At 43.4% G+C, this 26,181-nt stretch overlaps 2 protein-coding genes across 2 annotated transcripts; one reads left to right on the top strand and one right to left on the bottom strand.

The window, feature by feature from the left end:
• Positions 1-123: 123 nt before the first annotated feature.
• On the bottom strand, positions 124-13,582 carry FOXRED1 (FAD dependent oxidoreductase domain containing 1; the record flags this gene model as incomplete). The annotated part of the gene is made up of 11 exons (XM_029286441.1): positions 124-378; positions 1,193-1,297; positions 1,827-1,956; positions 3,276-3,436; positions 5,309-5,382; positions 7,312-7,425; positions 8,043-8,137; positions 9,073-9,191; positions 10,232-10,342; positions 11,289-11,440; positions 13,468-13,582. Coding segments are annotated over 11 exons (1,431 nt in total), but the record flags the coding sequence as incomplete, so codon positions are not given.
• On the top strand, positions 13,557-25,995 carry SRPRA (SRP receptor subunit alpha). The gene is made up of 14 exons (XM_015827402.1): positions 13,557-13,710; positions 16,471-16,554; positions 17,600-17,763; positions 18,886-19,046; positions 19,197-19,359; positions 20,133-20,286; positions 20,732-20,841; positions 21,990-22,108; positions 23,044-23,130; positions 23,700-23,872; positions 24,182-24,395; positions 24,583-24,746; positions 25,263-25,361; positions 25,773-25,995. The coding sequence occupies exons 1-14, from the start codon at positions 13,585-13,587 to the stop codon at positions 25,899-25,901; spliced, it is 1,947 nt and encodes a 648-aa protein (XP_015682888.1). The 5' UTR covers positions 13,557-13,584; the 3' UTR covers positions 25,902-25,995.
• Positions 25,996-26,181: the final 186 nt, after the last annotated feature.

The raw sequence follows: 26,181 nt of genomic DNA, 5'->3' as shown, positions 1-26,181 counted from the left end.
CACAGTCCTAGCAACTTCCTTGCGCTGCCAGCTGAGCCTATAATGACTTGGCCTGAGGATGCAAAGAAGGGGAGAATAAACAACTAAAACTCACTCTTAAAATGGATCCCAACTTGGACGACTTTAGACTATGTTTCTCTCAAGAAGCTTCTCGTCTCTGATTAGCCTATCGAAGGAGAATCTCTCAAGGTTTATGGACTTATATTTGAAGTCCAGAATGAGCTCAGCTATGGCTTGTCCCACTGCTGGAGCGTGCTGTAGCCCATGTCCACTGAAACCCGAAGCAAAGAAGATGTTTGACACTTCTGGGTGCCTGCCAATCACAGGATTCTGATCAAACGTATTGTAGTCATAGTAACCGGCCCAGGAACCTTTTACCTGCCAGAGATAGAGATCAAATTCCTGTTAGCCCTGGACATGATGTAGAATGCATTTAGAGACAAGTCTGAAGGGTAAAGAATATAAAAGCCACATCCCCCCCCCACCCTGCCCCCCAAAAAACCCCCAGGGAGAGCTGGTTTCTTTTTTTTTTCTTTTTTTTTTTTTATTTATTTTTTTAAATTTTATTGACAAAACAGTTAAAACAAAAAGGGACATGACATGACGTTCCGAGAGCTGGTTTCTTAAGCAATTGGTTGGCTGGGCTAATCCAAGTCACGTCAACAGAATACTTAGGTTAGGAATTCAATCCTAACTAGCTGCTCCCAACTGCAAGCAAGCTTAAATAGGAGACACAAATGGAGGAGAAGAATAACAAAAGAAGGGTCAGTTTCCAAACGCTGAAATCCAAGAAATGAGATGTCTGGATGATCCAGTAAGAACCACTGAATTCAGGTTCTTGAATCTTGACTTTAAATTGATATAACCAGCAGATAAGCCTTCTGCTGTGCTGGATAATCTAGAACAGGGGTCTTCAACCTTGGCCCTTTTATGATTTACGGACGTCAACTCTCAGAATTCCTCACACGTGCCTGGCTGAGGAATTCTGGGAGTTGATGTCCACAAGTCATAAAAGGGCCAAGGTTGAAGACCCCTGATCTAGAAGATATATGAAGCCCAGCTCAAAATGTCCTAAGATACGAAATGACTCTTTATCATGTCTCTTACGGTATGCTTGAGTTAACCGTTGTAAGGAAATTTAAGATAAGATATTAACTTCTCGGTTTTTCTCATTATTTAATCAATATCTTACCTTCAGAGATTCAAAGCATGGCACTCGGTGGGCGAGCTTAGGCCAGACCTTTTCCTGGAAAAACTCATGGTCTACTTCCAAATTTTCAGTATCTGGCTCTTCTTTCTGAAAAGTAAATGCAGACATTATGGCTCCAACAAAAAGCCCAGATAGTCCTCGACTCACAACCACAATTGGGACCAGAACTTCTGTTGCTAAGCGAGGTGGCCATCAAGTAAGACTCATCCAATTTTGCAATCTTTTTTGCTAATGGTTTTTAAGCGAATCTGGATTCCCTCCGTTGATTTGGCTCACCGGAGCCTAACTGGCGGGGCCGGTTTTTGGGCACTCAGTCTCTAGAAGGTTCGCCATCACTGGTATAGGGTCTCCTGCTTAAGCAAGGGATTGGACTGGAAGACCTCCAAGCTCCCTCCCAACATTATTCTGATTGATTGATTGAGCTTGGATTTAAATTCCTGCTCAAACACAATGAAACTGTTTATTATACAATTGGGACACTGGGTGGAAATCCGAGCACTTCAGAAGGACTTTAGGAACGTCTTGCTTCTTGCTAGAACTGATAAACCTGTCACTTTGGCTCCACAGAATCCTTACAACCTGGCAGAAAACTGTCCCAAAGCCCTGATCAACTCACTTCTGTTGGGCTTAAGCCTCCAAGATAGTTGCCACCCAAACCTTCTCTTCGGAAATACGCTCCGGTGGTGTCAATGAGCAACGGGCACTCCAAGCCGGGTCCCTCAGGGCAGTGCCAGACATAGACATACCTAGGAGGGAAGGGATAAAGAGATGCTTTTGCAATATTTCATACCAACCTATTTGCTTTATGAGCTAGAAGGAGAGCAAGAATAGAAACAAATAGGTGTAAAAGAGGTAATAGCAATAGCGCTTAGACTTAGATACCGCGTCACTGCGCTTTACAGCCCTCCCTAAGCGGTTTACAGAGTCAGCCTATTGACCCCCAACAATCTGGGTCCTCATTTTATCAACCTCGGAAGGATGGAAGGCTGAGACAACTTTGAGCCAGTGAGAATCGAACTGCTGGCAGCTGGCAGAATTAACCTGCCATGCTGCATTCTAACCACTGCACCACCACGGCTCATTAATACCACAAGATACAGGAGTTTGTATCTTGTTAGTTTCACGTGCTAAGGAAGACACTGGGTATCATTTGGCTTGTTGTTAATATATGAAGCTGCCTTGAACCAACAATTTTGCGTTTGTCTATTCTGATACGGTTTAATCCAGCTGATCGCAACCTTCTGCTAGCTCTTCTCTCAGAGACTATTTTCCTGGCATTGCATCTTTAGATCTTTTCAATTTCAAAGGCCGGGGATTAAACCTTGCCAAAGAGAGGCATGCAAAGGTCAGCAGGTACTGTAAAATGAGTTGTAGGCAAGCCATCCATTTTAGGAACGATCCACAGCATATTTAGGGGAGTGCAAGCCAAAGATGATAAGCTATTTAGCTAAAGAAGGAATTGAAAATGTATCCCGAGTAGCAGCTGAGAAATGTGATAGAAACTGCAATCCTTAAACTCCCAACATACTGCCAAAGGCATGCAACAATACAGGTAATCCTCCACTTACAACAGTTCATTTAGTGACCAAAATTACAACGGCCCTGAAAAAAAGTGACTTAGGGCCATTTTTCAGAGTTATGACCTTTGCAGCATCCCCGTAATCATGTGATCCAAATTCAGATGCTGGGCAACTGACTCGTATTTACAATGGTGGCGGTGTCCCAAGGTCATGTGATCGCCTTTTGCTTCCTTCTGACAAGCAAAGTCAACGGGGAGGCCAGATTGCCTTAACAGCCGTGTTACTAACCTATCAACTGCGGCGATTCCCTTAACAACGGAGGCCAGAAAGGTCGTAAGAGGGGACAAAACTCACTTAACAAATGTCTCGCTTATCAACAGAAATTTTGGTCACCAGTTGAGGACTACCTGTAATTGGATGGCTGGATTCACACAATACCCCCAATTTAGAAACCTCAACAGCTCCGTTCAAACCATGTAATAAACCAAGTTTTGCTCTTTGGGTGAAAGAAATACACGCTGTACAGGTATGGAACTGAACCTCACCTTTTCTTTGGTTCTACTGGTAACCTGACCCCCAAGAGGATGTTTTCGGACTGAGCCCCAATGCCAGCCATCTCGGCCACTCGGCCTGACCAGGCTCCTGCCGCATTTACCACCATAGCACACTCTATCTTGGCACGTTCAATACTTTCGGGCAACTGGACCTAGAAGATTAAGGACAACCAAAGAGCAGTTTGGTAAGTTTATACTAAGCAGTTAGAATGGTCCAATAACAAACTGATACCCCTCACAACAGGAATGAGAAAGCAAAGAGGGAAGAACAGATGAAGCATTTGCTCAGCAACTAATAAAAAAGCTGACGCTTCGTGTTGGACTTCCCTCGCGGTCTTCCCTCCTCCCTTTCACGTCTCAAGAGAGTTCAAAATAAATCTCAGGAGCCTTTAAGGACCCCTCTCCAGAAACTATCCCACCTGGATGAACTTCCTAGCTTTTCCTCCAGGCATCGGGCCCCAGTGTTTGTTATTCTAGGCCAGGGGTAGGCAACCTTGGCTCTTTTACGACTCGTGGACTTCAACTCCCAGAATCCCTGAGCCAGCATGGCTCAGCTTGGAAACCTCTCCATTTCTCCTCAGCATGGCTGGCTCAGGAATTCTGGGAGTTGAAGTCTACGAGTCATAAAAGAGCCAAGGTTGCCTACCCCTGGTTCTAGTATCATTTGTCAATAGCTGTAGCTTTAGCTGTCGATCTACATGCACACATACATACACGGAAACGTATATGCACTGGTTTAAGATTGTAAGTTGCCCAAGGTAATATGAGCAGGGTGGCCTTCCAATTTCCATAAGTCAATCGGTCAATCCATGATGGTACAAATTTAACCAATGTTGGTGCCGCTTCAATTATAATTTTATCAGCAGCACTACACAGACGACAGGTAGTCCTTGACTTACAAACACAATTGAGCCCAACCTTTCTGTTGCTAAGCCAGACGGGCGTTAGGGGAGTTTTGCCCCATTTTACAATGTTTTTTTGCCCCATTTTACAGCCTTTCTTGCCACAGCCGTTAAGTGAACCACTGCATCTATTAAGTTAGTGACCCCGTTGTTCAGTGAATCTGACTTCCCCATTGACCATGTTTGTCAGAAGGTCACAAAAGGGGATCACATGACCCTGGGACACTGCAAACCGTCATAAATATGAACCAGTTGCCAAGCGTCCAAATTGTGGTCGTGGGGATGCTGCGATGGTTATAAGTGAAAAGCGGGCATATGTTGTGATTCCTCGCCAGCCAGTGGACCCGGCAGCTGAGTCTGGGGAATCGGAGGAGGAGGAGGAGGAGGAGGAGGAGGAGGAGGCTGGAGTGACATCAGAGTCAGAGGAAGGCTCTGAGGAGCTCCAAGACTTACAGTCTGATGAGGAGCCTGCCCCTCTACTCGCACTCAGGCTGAGACACAGCTGTGCTAGGAGCCTGAGTTGGACAGTGAGGAATCACAGCTGGAAGATATCCAGTATGCACGAAAGCGCAGGCAGGAGAAGCGAGTTGGACAGAGGAATGCAATGGGGCGGCTCCAAAGGCAAAGGAGAAGGCATTAGGAAGCCACCCCTTGGCTGCATAATAAAAGGGAAGGTGTGGGAGGTGCTGGTTGCTGAAGGCAACCGTTGGTGTTGAGGAATCGAGTTTCTGTAAACTGTGTTTTGTTTGCCTTGGACACTGACTCAGGTCTGTGAATAATAAAAGGGGACTGGTTTTTTCCTGCTGTTCCAGCCTGCTTGTTGGAAGAGGGGTTTCTCCTTGTGAGCTTAACAAGGACTCACGTAGGCTGGGACAGAACAGCATAGGCCAGTTTTATTCAGTGCCATTATAACTTCAAACTAAACAAATGCCTGGAAATCAAGGACTACCCTTACTGATTCGTTCCAGTGTCCACCAGGCATATCCAGTCTTGCCTTTTAAAATGCTTTACGTCTTGTTACCCTGAGCCATTGATGAAGTAAGCACCCAAGACGAGAGCAGAAAACACGTGATTTTATGTCATTTGTGAGAGGCGCAACCGAGCCTTAAAATAATGACTCACATTAACAGATCTAATACGCGAGGCTTTAAGAGACTGATCGTTATTCTTCGTTTCATAAAAACTCAAGTTGAAAGCTGTAGGAGAGGCGAAAGAGATGGAGGAGATGGTAAAAGCAGCTGCCGTTGATTCATTCCTGAAATATAAAGACTTTAAAAAAGACTTCCTTGCATTTATTTAAAACATACAACCCATTCTATCGGTGTTTTATAGCATGATCTGAATCCTAAAATGCACCTCTTACAAATGTTATTTGTTAAAAAAGAATAACACTTTCTCAAATCAATCAATGCTACTGAATTGCCTAAGTAAAAAGTTTTTAGGATGGGGTGGAGATTAGGGTAAATTATAATAGTGCCAACACTAAATGTGGGTCTTAGGATAGTTTCAAGTTTCTCTCCTTTCTAACTAAATGGCTGCAATTTGGCAAAGTGCCTTAGCAAGTTTTAGTTATCTGTTGCATGCTGATTATCCCCGGATATGTTTAGATTCAAAACTCCAATAATGGTGCCAGGCTGGGAAAAAAAAACCTTCTATGGCAGTGGTGGCGAACCTATGGCACGTGTGCTAGAGGCGGCACTCAAAACCCTCTCTTTGGGCACGTGCGCCATCGCCCCAGCCCCACCGCAACCCCCTCCTCACCAGCAGCTCCCCCGGAGGAGAGTCGCCCCCGAGCGTGGCCCGTGTGAAGCAGCGCAGCCAAGGACATGGCAGCCAGGCAGTGGGAACAAGACTCCACCCTCGTGCCCCATCATACGGTTGATGCTGTGGGGCACGGGCGGAGGGCGTGGCCATGGCGCTGCTGGGCCGCCTGGGCGATCAGCGGGCTGTGGAGGCAGTGAGTGGCCCTGTGGGTGGGCAGGGCGGGATGGATGGGGGGGCAGGGGCGGGGCTGGTTTTGGGGCACTCAGTCTCTAAAAGGTTCGTCATCACTGTTCTATGGTAAGACGCAGAATAATTATGCTTTCATAGAGCTGCTCAAATGTTACCTAATACCTGGAATCATGGAAAGTGTGAAATTCTTCTCTTCTCCCCCCCCTCCCATTGATAAAATGCTGCCTGATAGTATGGAGCCAAGGAGGATAAAGGACTCCTAATATAGGTAGTCCTCAATTTACAACCGTTCATTTAGTGATCATTCTAAGTTACAACAGGACTGAAAAAAGAGACTTACAACACTTTTCACGCTCACAAGTGGAGCCCCCTGGTCATGTGATCAAAATTCAGACACTTGGTAACTGGCATGTATGACGGCTGCAGTGTCCCGGGGTCATGTGATCACCTTCTGACAAGCTAAGTCAATGGGGAAGCCAGAGACACTTCCCAATTGTGTTACTAACTTAACAGCTGCAGTGATTCACTTCGCAACTGTGGCAAGAAAAGTTGTAAAATGGGGCAAAACTCCCCAAACTGATTCTGAAGAGTTCTTTTTTCCTCCACAGTAACGACTCCAGTATAGAGAATACTGTTTTGATTCAAACCATTAGGCCAGTGATGGCGAACCTTTTAGAGACTGAGTGCCCAAACTGCAACCCAAAACCCACTTATGCATCGTCGAGTGCTGGGCGGGTGTGGCCCATTGGTTGGGCGTGGCCCATTGGCTGGGTGTGGCCCATTGGGTGGCCGTAGCCCATTGGCTGGGCGTGGCTGCGGTGGTAACAGCAGACTGGGTGGGACTAAAAATTTCAATCAATCAATTCCAACTTTGCAAGATTTCTTTTCCTGCGAGAAGTTGAAATTGACTGATTGATTGAACCTTTTTTTTTTTGCACATAGTGGCAGAGGCCTAAAGCGAAAAGGTTTTATAAAACCCAGCTGAAGGCCTAGGACTGGGGCGACAGTGCGCATGCCCACAGAGAGGGCTCTGGGTGCCGCCTCTGGCACCCGTGCCATAGGTTCGCCACCACTGCATTAGGCTCTTACCGATTCAGTTCCAGGTACTGTGCCCCAGAACACATTTTAGTTGGCAACAAAGCTATGTGTTGGCTACAGCAGGAAGCAGAAACAAAAATGCTTACATGTCACTTCTCCATTATACTGGACCGTGCCCATAGAGATGGCTTTCCTCTTGAAAGCATTGAGAAGAGTCCATGGATCAAACCAGCCCTCATTTTCCAAGCCTGAAGGAAAAGTCAGGAGAGGATACAAGAAAAACGCTAGGAATACAAGCCTTGGCATTTAAACGTTAACAGCAAATTAGACTTAAGGCCAACTTCACCAGAATTCTAAGCAGCAACATAATTTAACTGATTGGAATTAGACTGACCACAAGCACTGAAATTTGTAATTCATGAATGAATCCAGCCCATTGTGCTTTGCTCAATAATCACTTTTGAGATAATCTTATGAGTTATTAGGAGGTACCAAATATTAATTTGGTCGGCAGCATGCATCGTTTGAGAAGTGGGTTTTGATCTTTTTTGCTAGGTGCATGACATAAAAAAACAAATTCAAAGTCCTTTGATGACTCATCGACAAATTTAGTAAAAATCCTTGTCCCCAATGTTCTTATCTGCAGGTTTTGAATGCTCGTGCTTGATCTCGGATCAATTGAACTGGAAACTGATAAACTGAAGATCAAGCTGCAAACAGGCAAAGAAAATCAGCTTTCCAATTTTGGATTCCAAGTGATTTCAGCCTATAAAACAGGATCGTTGTTTTTGGCCTTCAATTGTTTAGTCAGAATAGTGATGCTATCATTTGGCTTTAGGAGAGCTACAAAGTTAGCAGCTGGTACCGTAAGAAGCCAGAGCTACGCCATCAGTGTTCATCCACGGAAATTTCTTTTTCAATTGTGCCGGTGAGAAGAGAGAGACAGCTACTCCTTCCTTTCTAAGAAAGGATAAAATTAAAAATTAGATAACATTCATTACAACCCTTAGGAACTCAAGACTACTAAAAATATTAATGTTTACTCAATGAGATCAGTAAAAAAAAAAAGTTCTACTGAAAATCCACAAGACAGAAAAGGTTTGTCTCCAAAATGTACAATTGGGCAAAAGGTCCATCAATTCTACTTGTTAAGCCAACCATGTCATCTCATTAAACTATGGGGGATCAACAGGTTCACTGTTACAGTCTGGTGGGTCAAGAATCAAGGAACTCATGTGAGTCTCCTCATGTCACATCTGTCCCACAAGATGCTGGTTTCCTGCTTCTATTATTTTATAATGCCTAATATCCCATTGTTGCATTCCTAATCATTTTCTCCCCATGGAGAAAGATGGGTTTGGTTGAAAAAGATGCTACTTGTGGAGAATTTAAGTCCAATCTTATCCTTTAGAATTTGGTCAAATAATAAATGGTGAGGACGAATTATGGCTTGCTTAACTATCACTTAGCTCACAAATCAAACTCAAACAAGCCTCTTTAGGGCCTTTCATACATAAATCAGGTCACTATGCTAAGTATCACTGAGAATTTGAAACCAAAGTACCACCATCTTTAATCAACAGTTATGTTTGTGTGTATGGGTGTGTATATACGAGGTTCCAGATATAATTTCTTGTGTTGTATTTCTTTGTTCTCCCTTTTTATTGCTTATCCGTTTTTTTTCTTTGTTCTGCCTTATTAAGTAACACTTTTTCTTGGATTACAGCAAATGAATAGAAAATGTGTATTAATATGAAAAAGGTAACCTGAGTAACCTAAGTAGCCACAACCACAACCACTGTGGCTTTACAGCAAAATGTGGTAAAAAGAAGTTGTTATCCATGATCTGTGTCAGCACCTTTCTCCATTCAACCAGAAACTCAAAAGATCTCTACCTTTGAATGTTTACATTCTCCTCCAAAACAGCAGCTTCGTTCTCTGAAGCCAGAAACAGGTAACCTGAGTGATTAAATTGAATATCTATGGGTGGTTCCCCAACAACACCAAGATGATCCTGGAATGAACAAACAAAAGGATAGAGTGAAAATTAGTAAGAGCATGCCTTCCCATCATGCACGCTACATATCGCACAAGGCAAATAACAGTTTATGTTTAAAAACTGTATATTTTGCTTGGAGCTCAAAATGGGACGAAATCACAAATTACATACTTATCTATATTACTTTTCATAGGTTTCTTTTATTTTTTTAATATTTATAAATAACAATAGGTATTTAGGGCACTAACCTCAAAGATTTATACTTCTTTTTCGTATCTAAAGAACGTTCTTTGATATGGTTTGTATTTTATGGTTATACTGAGCATTACTTATGTAACTTCAGTAACTCTTTCTATTTGCTGATATTATGTCTTTAGAAATGTTTGTTTTAAATAAACATTTTTTGTAAAAAAATAAATAAAGAGAAGTGTAGCTCTTTTCTGGAGAATCCAGATCAGGGGTGTCAAACTTGCCATATCACATGACGTGTCATGACGTATTGTGACTTTTTCCCCCTTGCCGGAGCTGGGGTATGATGCATCTGGCCCCTAGGCCAGCAGTTTGACACCCCTGATCTAGATTATTTCACAATGATTGATAAAATGCCTACAAATTCATACAAGAGAGCCCAAGGTGAGCTTCCCATGAGATGGAAAGAAATCAGGGATTGACTAAGGCTATTTCACAAGTTCACATCACACATTTGATAACAGTGAATATAGCTAACAAACACGTGATGGAAATGCTTGCAGATATTAATACAGAGTTGGATTCATGTAACACCTAACCAAGCCTTATCTCTTAGCAATCTATCTAATAGGATGCAACATTTATTATTTCTTCCTTAAAAATTTCAGTCATATTATTCTTGATATCCAAGGAACTACCTAATACCTTCTCTCATTTTCCTCTTTTAAGATTACCTGCATGCTCCACCAGGAGATGCAATGGGGAGACGAGGTGGGAAGGCAGGGACAAGTAGAACAAAATAGTAACCATAGAACCAAAAGTGAGGTCCCTGAATTATTGAAAAACCCGGAGAGAGCATAACGTACATTGATTAAACGCAAGAAGTTTGCTGAGAAAGAGCTCATCCAGATATTTTCTTCCACTGAAAATTGTTGCCGTATCCCTCCGACAGAAAGAACGGTGGATGCTTTGGAATACTGCAGTAAAACAACAGAGATAGTGAGGAATTACTTAGCTATATTTAAATCTTCTCTTCCAATGTATTTCAGTCATACAAATAGTAGCAAAAAGACGAGGAATAACATTGGTAGGACAAAATACCGAATTTGCACATATTGCTGTTTTGCAACTTAATGAATTACTTATTCCAATTAATCAAGTGGCACTTTACCCCTTACATACTATATTACATTTTTATCTTATCTTTTTCCGATAAAAGTCTTTCCCAACTGTATACTTACAACACTTAACATAACAAGCTGAGAAATAATATCAGATCCATGATAGGGCTGAAGTTGAAACTGTGGAGCATGTCTTATCATACTGCCCTATGTATACACATGCAGAATTAAATTATTGTCTCTCCTTGGAATTGATCCCTCTGGTTCTAATGTTAGTAATTTGGTCTTATATTGTCTAGGGGATGGCTCCTCCTATATTACTTCTCTGGTTTCTAAATTTCTTTTAAGAGCTGTAATTATTAGAGAACGTTGTACAGTAATTCCCTTTAGCCAAGGCTTCTGGTGCTTAATTGTTTGTGATCATATTTTTCTTGTGTTTTCTTCTGTTGCACTTGCATTTTGGTCTGTGACCGCAAAATAAAAATTATTATTATTATATCAGATCCAAGATAACCCACTAGGTTAAACTGAACACTGATGCCAGGGTCTCACAAATGCATCCTGGAACTCACAACCAAAGTGTAGAACCTCCTTTTGATTGAGCTACAACTCTTCAAATTTCTCCAACTGGCCAGGCTGGCTGATCCTAAAGGGATTTTTTTTTCAACAACCACTAAAGTTCTGCTCTGATTACTTTCCAATAATAAAACTTTAGCAATAAACCTGAATACAGTACTGCATCGTTTGATAGCACTCAATCTCCCGTTTCTTTTGTTTAAGCGAAGCTGAGATAAGAACTCACTGTATTGTCTCTCTCAATGACCAATACTTGAATGGCATTTCTGCGTGATTCTTTTGCCTTCAGCCAGTAGGCAATGGACCAGCCTATTATCCCACCGCCAACAATCACCACATCGCACTGTTCAGGAGGGAGATCTCTTGCCGGAAGGAAGGAATTAAAGCCACTTTTGAGGTTCTGGAAATTGGTCAGCTTCTTAAATTCTGAAAAAGGGAGAAAATTAAGCCAGGACAGCCATGTTATGCAGTGTTTTGTGAATTCTAACAGTCACTAACATCCTTATAGTCTTGCATAAGTTGAGGCTTACTTATTTGACAGCACATAATCAGTCAGTCAGAGCAGCCTAGAAAGGAAGACACTCGCCTCACAATTCAGGAGACTGAGAGTTCAATCCTAGGCAGTGACAAATGTTTCTCTATCTGGGCACAAAAAAGAAAATATCTGCTGTGAACTCCACATTGGCATCAGGAAGGGCATCCAGCCAGTAAACGCTCAGTTCCATTCAGTTGCCCCAACTCCACCCCAATAAAGGGGATTAGAGGGTCATTAAAAGAATATATATATATATATATATATATGTCCTTTAAAATTCTAAAAATTGGAGGATGACTCCTGGGTAAATTCATGTTCAAAGGGTCACAAGCAGTGAGACCACCAGGAGATTAAAAAGTTACAAAAATTTATTGCTATTAAAACATTAAAACACCTAGCTTTCGCCGGCCTCCTGCCGGCTTCGTCAGGGTGACTAGCCATCAGTGGGGTAGCTGTTTTTATAGNAAGAGAAAATACCCCCACGCCCCCAACAACCCCCCGCTGGAGGAGAAGCAGAGAGGGGGAGGCGACCTGCATCCGTATGGGCGCAGACGAAAGAACACACCAAAGGATCGGTGTTGAAAGATGGTGGGGGGGTAGTAGGAAAATCACCATGAAGGTTGAGAGTGAGGAGGGACAACAGGGAGGTGAGCACGAAAGGGGGAGCACCCCTGCACCCTCAACGCCCCCCCCGCTGGATGAAGGGTGGGGAGGTGGAGGGGATTGACATCTTAGCACGAGCTGAGGAATTCTGGGAGTTGAAGTCCACAAGTCATAAAAGGGCCAACTTTGAAGACCCCTGAAATAGGATAACCGAAGATGAGCTTTCTTTAATGGGGGGGGGGGAACCAGAAGAGCATCCCCGTCTCCAAAGAAGCGGCGCCCGGAAAGCCCGACAGAGCCAAGCCTGGGGGCTCAGCTGCCCCACCAAAGATCCCCAGGCTGCGATGACCCCACCAGCCAGCGCCATTCAACGAATACCCCGATTTTCTTCTCGGTGGCCCTCAGAACAACACCCCGGAGAGGTAGGACAGGCTCCAGGGCGGTCCCTGGCGGAGGAAAGGGTCGTCTTTCCCTCCGCCGCGGGCTCACCTCGGAAGAAATCCCCGCCCCGGACGCTGCTGAGCCGAAGCGGCCGCCGGGGCTCCTCCGGGTTGGCGAAGAGCCGCCGCCGCGCCGCCAGACCGGCCAGCGGGCTCCCTCGGCGGAGCATGGCGCGCTCAGCTCCTCTTGACAGGAGAGCACGGCGCCTCTCTGACGTCAGAGGAAAAAAAGCTACCTTTAAAACCACCGCCCCTTCATCCGCCCCGATCAAGGGCCAATCGGCGGCCACCTCGCCACCCCGCCCTCGAGCGGCCCATTCCACGTCGCTCCCCGCTCTGACGTTTCCAGGGCCTCTCTAAGCCCCGCCCCACTCGCTACGTCTCGGGAGAATAGCCCAATCCGATCTTCTTTGCCTTCCATCTCACTATTAGCCCCGCCTCTTCCTCCACGGTGGAGGCCACTTTAAGGCTGTCGTGTCCAAAGGTCCCCCCAAGTTTCCTTTTCCAACCTATCAGTCTTTTTTCCTCTCTCTATTATTTCTATCTCTATAATTCAAGAAGGAAGCCCGGCATACCTTGAGCTTCTTTCCTTCCTGGAGTAAACATCCTGTGTCTCGATTTACAAAACGTAGGATTTTTCACTCACCCCTCGTGAATCCCGTCCGTTGCAAACAAAAGAGGAATAAGTGATAAAGGCCACAAGACGTCGGAAGCAACTCTTCGCTTTCTATCTCTATGAACCGCATAAGCCCCTCCTCTTCCGAGAACGCGATCCAATCAGAGTTCAGGGGCTTCAAGAGGCTTCCGGCGGATGTGAGTAGTACTTAGAGAATAATCTGACGTGGGTAAGGAAGTCGGGCTGGTTTCCCGGCGTTTTCGGTCCCGTCGCTCCCCGGTTTCCCCCCTTCCCCCCCGGGTCAGGGCCCGGCGCCCCCGATCCCGCCATGCTCGACTTTTTCACCATCTTCAGCAAGGGGGGGCTCGTCCTCTGGTGCTTCCAAGGCGTGCGCGGCCCCGCGGCGGCCTGCACGGCGCCCGTGAACGCGCTGATCCGGTCTGTTCTCCTCCAGGTAAGAGCCCCCCCCACACACACACACTGCTTCTCGGGGCCCCGGACCCGTTTGCACGCGTGGTCTTCGTGGGGGGGGTCGCATATTTCACCCATGCGGGGCGACGACGTGGGGGAGGGGGAGACCCAGACGATCTGGCCTTCCCTAGTTAATCCTGCGATGGGAGACCACCAGGTGATCACGGGAAGAATTTAGAAGGGGGCAATAGCCAAACTGCCGAGGGAGGGAGGGAGAGAGAGGGAGGTCGATCAATTAAAGGGAACTTTTATCTTATTTGATTATTGATTTAAGCCCCTTTTTGGAACTTCCGGCTCCCCCATTCTCTTTAATCCTCCACCTCCCAGATATCCCGTCAATCAAATTTTCCGTCTGTTTGATCTTTTAGAAGTCCTTAAGGGCTCGATGCTAGGGTGTAATTGAAATAATAGGGTTAATTCATGACTCTTGCGTAATGATATAGCTATACAAGTATTGTACAATAAATACATTATTTATTCCCTTCCACTTCCCTTGTAAGACATTATTACTATTTAAGGAATAGGAAATCTCTGTACAAATGAAATGTGCTCTATCAAGGCAGTGTCCTGCTCTTCACTATTATGGTTTACAGTTGGAAAAACGTAAAAGATCAAGAAATAATGTGAAAAGGAAAAAGAAATTATGACAACTTGTTTCTTCTGCTCTGTCTCTGGCGTCATTCTGTAGTGTCTTTTTCTATGCTGCAGTTGCAACATAACACCCAGTATGCTTAATATAATTGTGTTTGACTAATAGTTAAGAACACAGCCTGGATGAACTGGATCTTCCCATTAATTTGCATGCCTATTGATCAATATTTCGAGCAGGCCAATTCTTGCATCTTCTTATAATTGGGGCATTTTGATCTCCTAGAAGTTTATTTGGGACAGGCAAAGTTACTCAGCATACTGCTCTGTCATTGAGCCTACAACAAATGTTACAAAGGGATTAGATTCTTTTAGTATGGTTCTTTCTTTCTGTAATATGGTTCTATTCTTTCATCTGACAATAAACTAGCAGGGATTTTTTGGGTGGGGAGGGGGTTAAGTGTTCAACTGCATGACTTATCATCTCATTGTCATTCTTCTTGGCCTTTAATAATTAGTTAACTCCAAGCTTCACTCTTACTGTATCTGAGAGATTAAATGTGCAACTGACATGTTACTTTAAGCTATAAGTAACTGGCAATTTTCAATTTATTCTTAGTGCATAAATCAAATTGAAACAACACATGATATAACATGTTTCATGAACTTCACTATATAACTTTCAGTCAGATTATTTGAACTAGATTTTTTGGACCATAGGTTTTCCCTTCTTCCAATATATTCCTGCATTCAAAGACTACTTTTTGAGTAAGTTACTCAGAAGACCTTTTCGTCCCCCCTCCCCCAATCATTACTTGAGTACCAGATGGTTCTAAAGTCTTTAGGAGTTTTTTGGCATTATTATCCATTTACATCTAAAAGTTTTCCTTTAACCGATGGTTTCAAAGTCTATGCTGATGAGTCAGATTGTACCATGTACGATGGGACTGCTATGCTTTCCCAGGTCCCTCGCCAACAGGCTTTAAGTGATATTTAGTAATCTCCAGATGGTCTTTTTCAACTTTGCATTTGCTTGTTCAGAAGACATGATCTTAATGAATTGGTATATTCAAGCATTTCATGCTGGTCCAAGATAAAGTAATTTATTATAAGAGGTTTTCATTGATTTTGGATTTCCAGAATCTGGAACAATCCTTCTTAAGTTTGTTTTTTAAAATTTATTTATCATACTCAGGTTCCACTTCCTATGCTATGTCTTCTTAAAAAGAGTTGACAAGAAAAGTAGCAATAAACATTCCAACAATATAAAATTATATTCACTAAAAGAGGCATTTTTCCAACAATCATGTTCATGAGTTCTTAACAAGGCACCCCATAAGTTAAGCAGATCCTAGATCTCAAGGGGGAGAGCATGGAGCACAGGGCCCAGAGCAGAAAAGGATCGTCTGGAAGTAGCTGTTAGATGGCTTTCAATGGTTCTCGACAATCATACCGTAGTGCCACCTGAAGTTGTATAGCAAGAAATGCTCAAGTGAGAACATTCTGTACCTCATCATATGAATCTGACTTCTGTCAAAAAAATATTAATTTTAAGAAATCAGAGCTATCAGGCAAGTTGCAGTCGAGCTAATTAGTAAGATTTACTGCGAATAACATAAATTGGTTTTAACTAGATTCCCCAGGTTCCACATAGGATCAGAGATAGGGTCCAGTTGAGCTGAATTCCCTTTTAGTTATTTGCATTGTGTTTGCTCTCCATTTTCTATTTTGTATTTTACAGTTATACATTGTCTAGGTTTAACATAAATTGAGTCTTTTGTAAAGGTTTATTGTTTGTTTTTCCCATCATACATTGGCTGCAGGGACCTTGAGTTGGGCAGTGAATCAATAACCTCTGGGTGCATGCAGGCTGCTGAACGGGGACTACAAAAGCTTTAAAACCTTCCTGTTGGCCTCATATTGTTGAATGAATTACAATTACAGTATACTTTTAGCGGGCACAGATTGTATATCTCGGAAATTAAGGTCTTGGGAAAAAGAAATAGAATTGGCGTGCTTGTTCAACCACCTGTACATTGGAGATTGCCTCTTTCATGTTGGTCTGCACCCTAGTCCCCACTGCCAAGAACAATTGCAAAAGCCACATTTGACCTGTAGATCTTGCGTTTCATTATGTTAATTTTCTTCTTTTCAGGAGCGAGGTGGCAGCAACTCTTTCAACCATGAAGCCCTTACACTTAAATATAAGCTGGACAATCAATTTGAGCTTGTATTTGTGGTGCGTATGCTCTTTTGTGTTGAACGAAAAAGGCTTCAGCAGCAAATGAATACTAAACTGCAACTTAAAAGTTTCACTGTTGTCTAGTTCTTGAGACGTAGAACAGATGACAATTGTGTGGCCTTTCTAGAAGTTATTGAATTACAACACCTTGTCGTGTAGTTAGCGATGAAGAACACTATGAGTCACAGTTCAGCAACATATTCTTCCTTCCCAGTGTTGTAATCCTATTGTGTTGTGGTTCACAAAGCACACCATTGCTATGGGATGTTTAATCCTGCTTTGTCTGATAAACTATAGAACCAAATGCATCTCATGTTTTATGGAGTGAGTGAGTGAACCCAGTGTGTCATTACAGCAGTCACCACAATGTAAAAAAGATGTTGAGACTCTAGAAAGAGTACAGAGAAGAGCAACAAAGCTGATCAGGGGACTGGAGGCCAAAGCATATAAGGAAAGGCTGCTGGAATTGGGTATGTCTAGTTTAATGAAGAGAAGGACGATGAGGGACATGATAGCAGTATTCCAATATCTCAGGGGCTGCCCCAAAGAAGAGGGAGTCAAGCTATTTTCCAAGGCCCATGAATGCAGGACAAGAAGCAACGGATGGAAACTAATCGAGAGAAGCAACCTAGAACTAAGGTGAAACTTCCTGACAGTGAGAACAATTAACCAGTGGAACAACCTGCCTCCAGAAGCGGTGAATGCTCCAACACTGGAAGTTTTTAAGAAGAGACTGGACAGCCATTTGTCTGAAATAGTATAGGGTTTCCTGCCTGAGCAGGGGGTTGTATTAGATGACCTCCAAGGTCCCTTCCAACATCATCATCATCATCATTATTATTATTATGTTCTTTTCTATTTTAATCATTTCATCTATTTGGATGAAAAGAAACAATGAATGGAAGCAGCTGATTCATACTGTGGAGTATTAAGGCAAAAGAATTTGCATATTCTTAGATATAAGCCCTCTTAACTATATCGTTTTTTTTCTTACAACACAACTTCTCGGTTTTTTTCTTACAACACAACTTCTCTTTTGCAGGTTGGATTTCAGAAAATCTTGACTTTAACCTACGTGGATAAGTTGATAGATGATGTCCATAAGGAGTTTAGAGATAAATATCGAAATGAGTTTCAACAGAAGGGAACTCTTGGGATCCTTAATGGCACCTTTGATTTTAAGGAGGACTTTTTACGTCTCCAACGGTAATAGAATCATCCCTTTTGTGGTCACACATGTTCTTCTTGCGTTGACTTATCCCAGTTGCTTTATCTTTTGCAGCTGATCGTCTGCAATGGGAATCAGTGACAGCTGGGCAAAAGGGAGGGCTGTGGGTGATCCTTAGGGTCCAGTTGTTATGATGCACTGTGCTGTAGTGTATTTCAGGGATTTTGGAGCCATTTGCTTTGTCCTGGCTACCAAATTAAATCTGTGTTCAAAAAACCCACCCCTTCCAGAGCTGCAGAGTTCCCAGCTATAAGCTAGAATGTTTAACTCTGTAAACTGTCTAGAGAGGGCTGTAAAGCACCTGAAGTGGTATATAAGTTTAAGCGCTGTAGTGTTAAGTGCTATAGGCTAGCATGTTTAACTGTACTCAGATTTATGGCAGGCAATACTGAGATAAGCAGCTTGATGTTCATCAACTTCTTAGGTTCCTGGCCACTGAGAGTGCTGGGAAGTAGGACTTGGTCCAGAGTAATGGATATACTAAGAGCCGTGATGACACAGTGGTTAGAATACAGTATTGCAGGCTTACTCTGCCCACAGCCAGGAGTTTGATCATGACTAGTTCAAGGTAGACTCAGCCTTCCGTCCTTCCAAGGTTGGTAAAACGAGGACCCAGATTGTTGGGGGCAAGATGCCGGTTCTGTAAACTGCTTAGAGAGGGCTGTAAAGCACTGTGAAGTGGTATATAAATCTAAGTGCTACTGTTATATATTTCTCCTTTACAGCAGATCATGGCCAGGGTTTCTAAACGGTTTGTCATCATATCTGCCTTTACTGTACTCTCTACACTAGAGACACTGTACACACCTCTAAAAATCTAAGCACCAAAATGAACACCGCTGACAATGAAAACAATACAGTAATGCTTTAGGAAAGGCAGTTTATGGTAATAATGTAATGCCTTTCTTCTTCATGCCCCTGGACTCTTGTTAGAACTTCCCCAAGGAAAGTAGATCTCAACAGTCTGGGAAATCATATTTTGAAGTGCCCAATAGGAGGAATGGAGGGAAGCAGATTCCATGCAGAAAAAAATGTGGGGTTTCCCCCCCCCCCCCATGGTATTCCTAATATGACATGATTTTTCCTCTTTTCCTGATCAGGGAAGCAGAGGAGAGCAGTAAAATCCGACCTCCCCCTGCTATGAAGACTTTTGAACAATCAGCAAAGTCCCAAAAAACAGTGAAGTCTATGATAGAAACTCGGGGAGAGAAATCAAAAGAAAAAACAAAGAATAAGAAAAACAAAAGCTCCAAAAAAGAAGGTGAGCTGGTATTGGTGAGTTAAGGACTCACTGAAGGACGACGGGATTTGGGTTTGCTGTACCTTGTAAGTTGACGGTAGATTCCGCTTGAATTCTGCCGGTCCCTGCTTCACCACCTTATATGGGACAATCACAGTTTTGTTATTTCAGCTCAAGGAAATGAAATGGCCGCGGCTCCCAAAACCGCTCCTGCAGTTAAGCTGGACCCTCCTCTGATAATTGGGGAAAAGGAAGAACTGAGTAAGGATGAGATTCTGAAGAAGAACCGGGAAGAATTCTTCAAGAAACGGATGAAGGGTGGAGAGAAATCCAAGTAAGCGAGGCCAATAACTGGACGAGTTGGCTGTCTCTTGTTTCTCCATCCATCAGAACTTGGATGGTTGGAGATGCCCTCCAAACATCTTAACACAGGGGTAGCCAAACCTTGGCTCTTTTATGACTCGTGGACTTCAATTCCCAGAATTCCTGAGCCAGCTTAGCTGGCTCAGGAATTCTGGGAGTTGAAGTCCACGAGTCATAAAAGAGCCAAGGTTGACTACCCCTGATCTAACATTACTCTTTACTGCAGTCAGCCAGGATAAGTACTATATATCTCCACAAAGCTTGCGAGGAATGTTTCATTTCAAGAGATGCTTCAAGTGAAGGGTCTTTTTTTTGATGTTTCTTTGCACAGCAGGCATAAATGAAGTGAAACACTGGAAGAGGCTTCTGTGCAGGTACAACACGTGCACAAAAACCTCTTTCAGCGAGGAATTGCCAGAAGAAGTTCTGTAGCAATGCAAACTGCCTCAGCAAGACCAACCATTTTAACTAGATGGGAGGGGAAAGTATAACATAGAACACAGCCTATACCTTGTTCAGTGTAGCAGATTGCGGGTGCCAGCTTCTCAAGCAAGATTGCCAAAATCTCACACCCTATTGCAATGTCACTAGCAGTTTATTATTTTATTAAATGGAACGGGGGGGCAACTTGTATTTCCAGCCCCTTCTCTCTACGGTCCAACCACGTTGCACGTATTGTAATTCAGAACAGGAATTCTGTTTAGCTCAGTATGAAGATCTAAAAGATTTTTTTTCCTTCCTTAGCAAGTCTCCAAAGCCAGATGCTCAGAAGGACAAGGGGAAGAAGCCCCGTGTGTGGCATACAGGGAACTCTAATGCCAAAGTACTTGATTATAGTAACTCCACTACTAATGGGAACACAGAGGCTTGTCCCATGGAGAATTATGATGCAGAAATGGTAAGATCTCCACTTTCCTGTCCTTGTGGTGGCCTTTGTCTAGAGCAGGGGTAGTCAACCTTGGCTCTTTTATGACTCGTGGACTTCAACTCCAGAATTCCTGAGCCAACACAGCTGGCTCAGGAATTCTGGGAGTTGAAGTCCACGAGTCATAAAAGAGCCAAGGTTGACTACCCCTGCTCTAGAGCCTTGACTGGGGTTCTCCAGAGCTAAAGTGATTTTTCTCACACTGAAACCTTTCAGCACAGATGATCAGGGCTTCTATATCATGAGACATTGGTGCAGACGTCCCCACTAAAGCAAATGTCGTGTTCTAATCAATGGCCGAGCCACATTTGCAAAAGTAAAAGATTAACTGAATTCTGGTTTAACCACTGTTTATTAATTAAGCCACAATAAGTGCTGTTTGCTCAGAGGGGGCTAAGACAAACTGTTTCCGATTCAGCTGTTGGTAGACGGAAGTCGTGAGCCTGGCCGTCTTCTTGATCTCGAGTACGATAGTGAAGAGGATCCAGGAGAAGAGGACAAAGTGGTTCCAAACTCTTCAAACACGAGGTAAAATCTCTGGGCCTCTTCATGTGTTCCTCAAAGCATTGCGAAGTTTCCTTCGTTTTATGGATTGTAACTTTTAATGAGCTTATGGCTTGCAGCAGGGTTTCCTAATCTGGACCATTTTCAGCGATATGGACTTCCAACTCCCAAAATTCCACTAGCATAACCATTACTGTGAATTCTGGGAGATGAAGTCCACTCACCTTCAATTTACCAAGGTTGGGAAAGATTGGCTTAGAGCAGGGGTGTCAAACTCGCAATGTCATATGACGTATCGTGACTTTTTCCCCCCGTTGCCGGCAATGGGGTGGGCACGGTTTCGCTATGATGCATCCGGCCCGTGGGCCGGCAGTTTGACACCCCTGGCTTAGAGTAATGTGTGAACTCAGTCTTTGGTTGCAATTGTCCTGCTTTAGACAGAATCCCTTTGGAGTTGGAACAAGAACTAACTGCCACAAGGAGAAGCTGCAGGGCATGCTAAGGCCTTGAAATTATGGTCTATTTGGATAAGGAGAAAAGCGAGCCATTTTATTGATATATCTTAATTCCCAATCTTTGTCTCCTCTACCATTACATATATCTGTGCCTTTTCCCATCTTGTAGCATAATTCCCTTTTCAATAAACAAAAGAAAAATCAAATGCTAGCCATAGCTAAGAAATGCTTAGTATGTAAATGATTTTGCTTGCCCACACACATATAAGCACTTTCCCAATTCTGTCACTTTGTTCTTGTATTGTGATTTGGGAATATATTTCAAGAGAGCAATGTGGGGTTTGAAGATAGCTTACAAAAAGCTGAGCTGACGTTCTCCAGATATTCTGCTTTACAACTGTCATAAATCATTGGCCACGTTGATTGGGGCACAGCTAACTGAAGTTCAAAACAATTTTGAGTAGATCAAGTTGAGAATCCTGATGAAGGAACATGCACCTAAGCAATTGCCATTCTATATTTTGTGGCTCGTTTACTCTTCAGCCTTGGGATGTTTTGTTCACCCCATGCCAGTTGGTTGAAAGTTCACTTAGATGTTGTGAAAGAATGTTTCGAAACAAGATCACATCGCTGAAGAGGGGGAACTTGAGGGAAATCCTTTTATTTGATCTGCTTTTTCCATCCTGCACCATGTTCACCTCACCTTCCTATCTCCAGCAAGAAGAAAAGTGGTCTCGGAGGCATGTTTGGAATGCTGAAAGGTCTTGTGGGTTCTAAAAGCTTGTCAAGAGAGGATATGGAGCCTGTGCTGGAGAAGATGAAAGATCATTTGATTGGTAAGACTGAATTCCTTTGGCAAGAGATCAGTTTTGGACTTCATACAGTGATGCTACATCAAGACATTCTAGTTATTCCCCCAGCAGAGTCAGAAAAGCTGGCCGTGTTGTTAGTTGGGGCTTAGAAGTAATGGCTTTCTTTCTTGAAGGTTAAACGAAAGAAAGGTAGAGGGAGCAGGAAAATCGAGCTTCAAAACTTACAAGTCCCCAAATTTCTTACAAAATGCATTTCGTATCGTATCTTCCTTCTTGATCCTATTTTCAGGACAAACTCTCATTGGTTTATAACTTAGTCAACACCCCAAATGCCTTTGACCTTCCATGCTTCCAGAATTGATCCTCCAGTTAAGATCAATCTTCTAATCTAGGAATATCGGAGATTGGACAAGGGCTGTCCAGATCTTGGTCTAGATCTGTACACTGCAGCAACATCTGTTGGGTATATAAAAATATTTAGAGGCTGTGGGGATATATAGAAGCTGTAGATCTTGAAACTTCAGTCGGGTTCGGGAGGATTTGAATTTATAGCAGAGCCAAGTAGCCTGCAGCCCTCAAATCCCCTTTCTGCAGTCCTTGTAGTTATGATTGTTAAGATGTCCCTTGTCTTTTCTTGAATAAATGAAGGAGCCTTAAAATAACCTTTTCTCATAATATCATCAGTGACATCTGCACTTCCTTCCCACCCCTCATATTCATAGCTTAATTCCATCTTTGGAGCATTAGATGGTTTGCATGGTGAGGACTTGCTGTGTCCTAAAGTGACTCCCTGACTACAGAAGAAGCTGGAGGGCTCAGCTGGGGGATGCTGGCTTTAAATCTAGAGTGTCTGTAGGCAGCACTATCTTAGCTCGGTTGTTGCAAGACTCAGATGTCCTATAATACGAACTAGAAACGTTAACATTCTTAACTCAAGCGTGCCTTCTGTTTTCCCAAAGCGAAGAATGTCGCTGCGGAGATTGCAGTGCAGTTGTGTGAATCTGTTGCAAAGAAACTGGAAGGCAAAGTGATGGGTACCTTCACCAGTAAGTGTTTCTAACTTTCTAGTAGTCGCTTTTCCCTGTATTGCAGACTTACCTCATCTGTTGGGACCATCCTTGGATACGAACCCAAATGCACTCATTCATGGTGGAATGCATTCTATCGAAATAGCTTGGTTTTTCTAGTTTAGAGAGATTGTTCAGTCATCCATCAGAAAAGACAGCGTACATCACAGTAGAGCTTATAAAACTCCCTTTGCCCAGTAGAGCATTTTGCAAGTATACCAGACTGTAGTGATTTCTGTTGCTGTAGTCCATTCCCAACTAGAAAGAGATGGTGTTAAGTCCAAAGCATCATCGGCCAAAAGAATATCTCATCAAATGTCTTTGGTATGTTTTGATGAGAATTGGAAGGAGATTCCTGCACAGAAACATTACATATGTGGCATACTTAAAAGAGTAACTAGGCTATAATTCAGTTACACTGTTTGCTGGTATCCTTGATTAATCTTGTCCCAGACTGTCTATCTGTTCTCCCTATTGGCTACGGGGTATGGGAGATTTCCAATGAAGTACATCATGAGGGAATACATTGCTTGCTTTCAATTTTCCAGCGGTGACCTCAACTGTGAAGCAAGCTCTTCAAGAATCTCTGGTGCAGATCCTCCAGCCTCAGCGCCGGGTGGACGTCTTGCGTGATGTGATGGATGCCAAGGTTCACCGCCGACCTTACGTTATCACTTTTTGTGGCGTCAATGGAGTTGGGAAGTCAACCAACTTGGCCAAGGTATCATAGAGGCTTCCCTCTTGTGTTTGTAAGCAACTGGAAGCTTGGATCTACTAAAGTCTTTAATAGTCCAACGTAAGACTGGCATAATGAGTCATTTTATGTACACATGGGAGGCCCTCTTTTTGCTAAAGGCCTTCTGCTATAAACATGGTGTAAATGTTGCTCACTTTCTTGACCCCTTACTCCAGAGGAAAATGCGGGAAAGATGGTTCACCTGTCCTTAAGAATGATATATTAAGGTATCAATATATTGGATTTTGGGCTTGGAGGAGTTAGCAAGCTCAAGTTCTTCTGCCCACCCTCCAGATTTCTTTCTGGCTGATTGAAAACGGGTATAGTGTCCTCATTGCTGCCTGTGATACCTTCCGTGCCGGAGCTGTGGAACAACTACGTACTCATACTCGCCGCCTGAATACTCTGCATCCACCAGAAAGCCACAATGGCCGCACCATGGTGCAGCTTTATGAGAAAGGATACGGGAAGGATGCAGCTGGCATTGCCATGGAGGCCATTTTATATGGTAAGGCTTACCCCATGGTACACGGATTACATTTCTGGCCCCACCACAATCGTGTTGATGCCGGAAATGTCTTCTCCCTTCTCCTGTCTTTGCTGTCCACTTCTGAGGAGGCTATAGAATATAAACCATTCTGACCCCCCAGCCTTATTCCTTTGACCAAGAATGCCCCACCTTTCTTTTTTGCCAGCCCGCAACCAAGGTTTCAATGTGGTTTTGGTGGACACAGCAGGCCGGATGCAAGACAACGCTCCCTTGATGACAGCCCTGGCTAAGCTTATTGCGGTTAACACCCCAGATCTTGTTCTGTTCGTGGGAGAAGCTCTGGTGGGAAACGAGGCTGTGGATCAGCTGGTAAGAGTTTCATCATTTGTGGAGGATGGCTTGAGCCATCCTGGTTTGGCTCACATTACAGTATCAAAGTTAATTATAATATCCAAGCCATAAACCAGAGATGGGCAACTTGCAAATACTTAACTCCCAGGTGACTTTTCTATGACCTTGGAAGTCATTGAGGATTGTGCTTCTTCCGTCATTTGGTAACTTTCTGGTGTGTGTGTTTTTTTTAAGCAAAAGAACCCTTGAATGAGGCTTCACACACCTTTACCGAAACTCCCCAAAAAGGAGTGAAGGAGATGCTGATAATGGATTTGAACCTAGCTACAAACTCAAAGCATCTAATTCATCTCCTTTGAATGGTGGTTATCATGCAGTGTGTTACACTGAGGAATTGGGCTGTAGATCACTTGTGTGGAACACTGAAGGTTTCACAACATATAATGTGAACATCATGTGAACAAAGGACAAAAGTGTACTTCTGTGCAGATTTTTCCAAACCCATTTCCTTTTTTTCTTCCACCGCTCCTCCAGGTCAAATTTAACAAAGCTCTTGCGGATTACTCCATAGCTCAATCCCCACGTCTCATTGATGGAATTGTTCTCACCAAGTTTGATACCATTGATGACAAGGTAAATACTGGGTCATTTGAATTCCTTGCTTGAGGCAGGCAGCACCTTTGATATGTTTAGGCTGGGACGTGTCTTAGACCAGCTTGGCAGCCTCTAGGCAATTTTTGTGGAAGGCACAGAAATTAAAGAATTGCAAGAAGCTCCAAGCCTCAGTTGCCTGATACGATGGCCACTGCTTGCCTGAACAAAACAAAAGGACTGCATTTCTGGCTGCAAAAAAATAAATAAAAAACCCCATACTGTTTAGTTTGCTTTATACATTAATTATGGCAACCAAGGAATTGATTCCTTTGCAATTATTCCCTCGGGGATATGTAAGGTCCTTGGCTTAAAATAACTTCTTGGGTTTATCCCGATTTGCTTGGTCCCTTGAAGGCCCGCAACACGTGTGCTGTTTGTTTTCCTCCCCAGGTTGGTGCCGCAATCTCCATGACATACATCACTAGCAAACCGATTGTCTTTGTGGGAACTGGACAGACTTACTGTGACCTACGTAGCCTTAATGCCAAGGCTGTAGTTGCTGCTCTTATGAAGGCCTAAGCATCCATCATTGCACCAAAATCCTGTTTGCCGATGTCTTTGGAATGTGCTTTCCAATGTGACTTTTCCTGGAATCTTGCCCCACCTCCCCACCCCATCCCTTCATCCTTTGCTTTCTTTTGTCTTTTGTCTTTTTTTTTTTTTTGGCATAGTGCAACAGAGCATAGAGGAGCGCTAGGAAAAAACAAATAAAGCCACTGTCCTCATTTCATTATATATTGCACAGTTTCCTCCCTGCAGTGCATGGGATTTAATTTTAGAGAAAGCTATCTGTCTTCAG

This window comes from Protobothrops mucrosquamatus, unplaced genomic scaffold (genome assembly GCF_001527695.2).
Source record: "Protobothrops mucrosquamatus isolate PMUCROS unplaced genomic scaffold, P.Mucros_1.0 scaffold3676, whole genome shotgun sequence".
Classification (NCBI taxonomy): Eukaryota; Metazoa; Chordata; class Lepidosauria; order Squamata; family Viperidae; genus Protobothrops; species Protobothrops mucrosquamatus.
The sequence above is the reverse complement of the archived record's forward strand: the minus strand, read 5'-3'. Positions and strand labels throughout refer to the sequence as shown.

Coding starts and splice junctions, on each gene's coding strand:
- SRPRA (XM_015827402.1), top strand. CDS start 13,585: ATGCTCGACTTTTTCACCATCTTCAGCAAGGGGGGGCTCGTCCTCTGG. Junction 17,764..18,885: donor GACTTTTTACGTCTCCAACG/GTAATAGAATCA, acceptor TTTCCTGATCAG/GGAAGCAGAGGAGAGCAGTA. Junction 24,747..25,262: donor ACGAGGCTGTGGATCAGCTG/GTAAGAGTTTCA, acceptor CCGCTCCTCCAG/GTCAAATTTAACAAAGCTCT.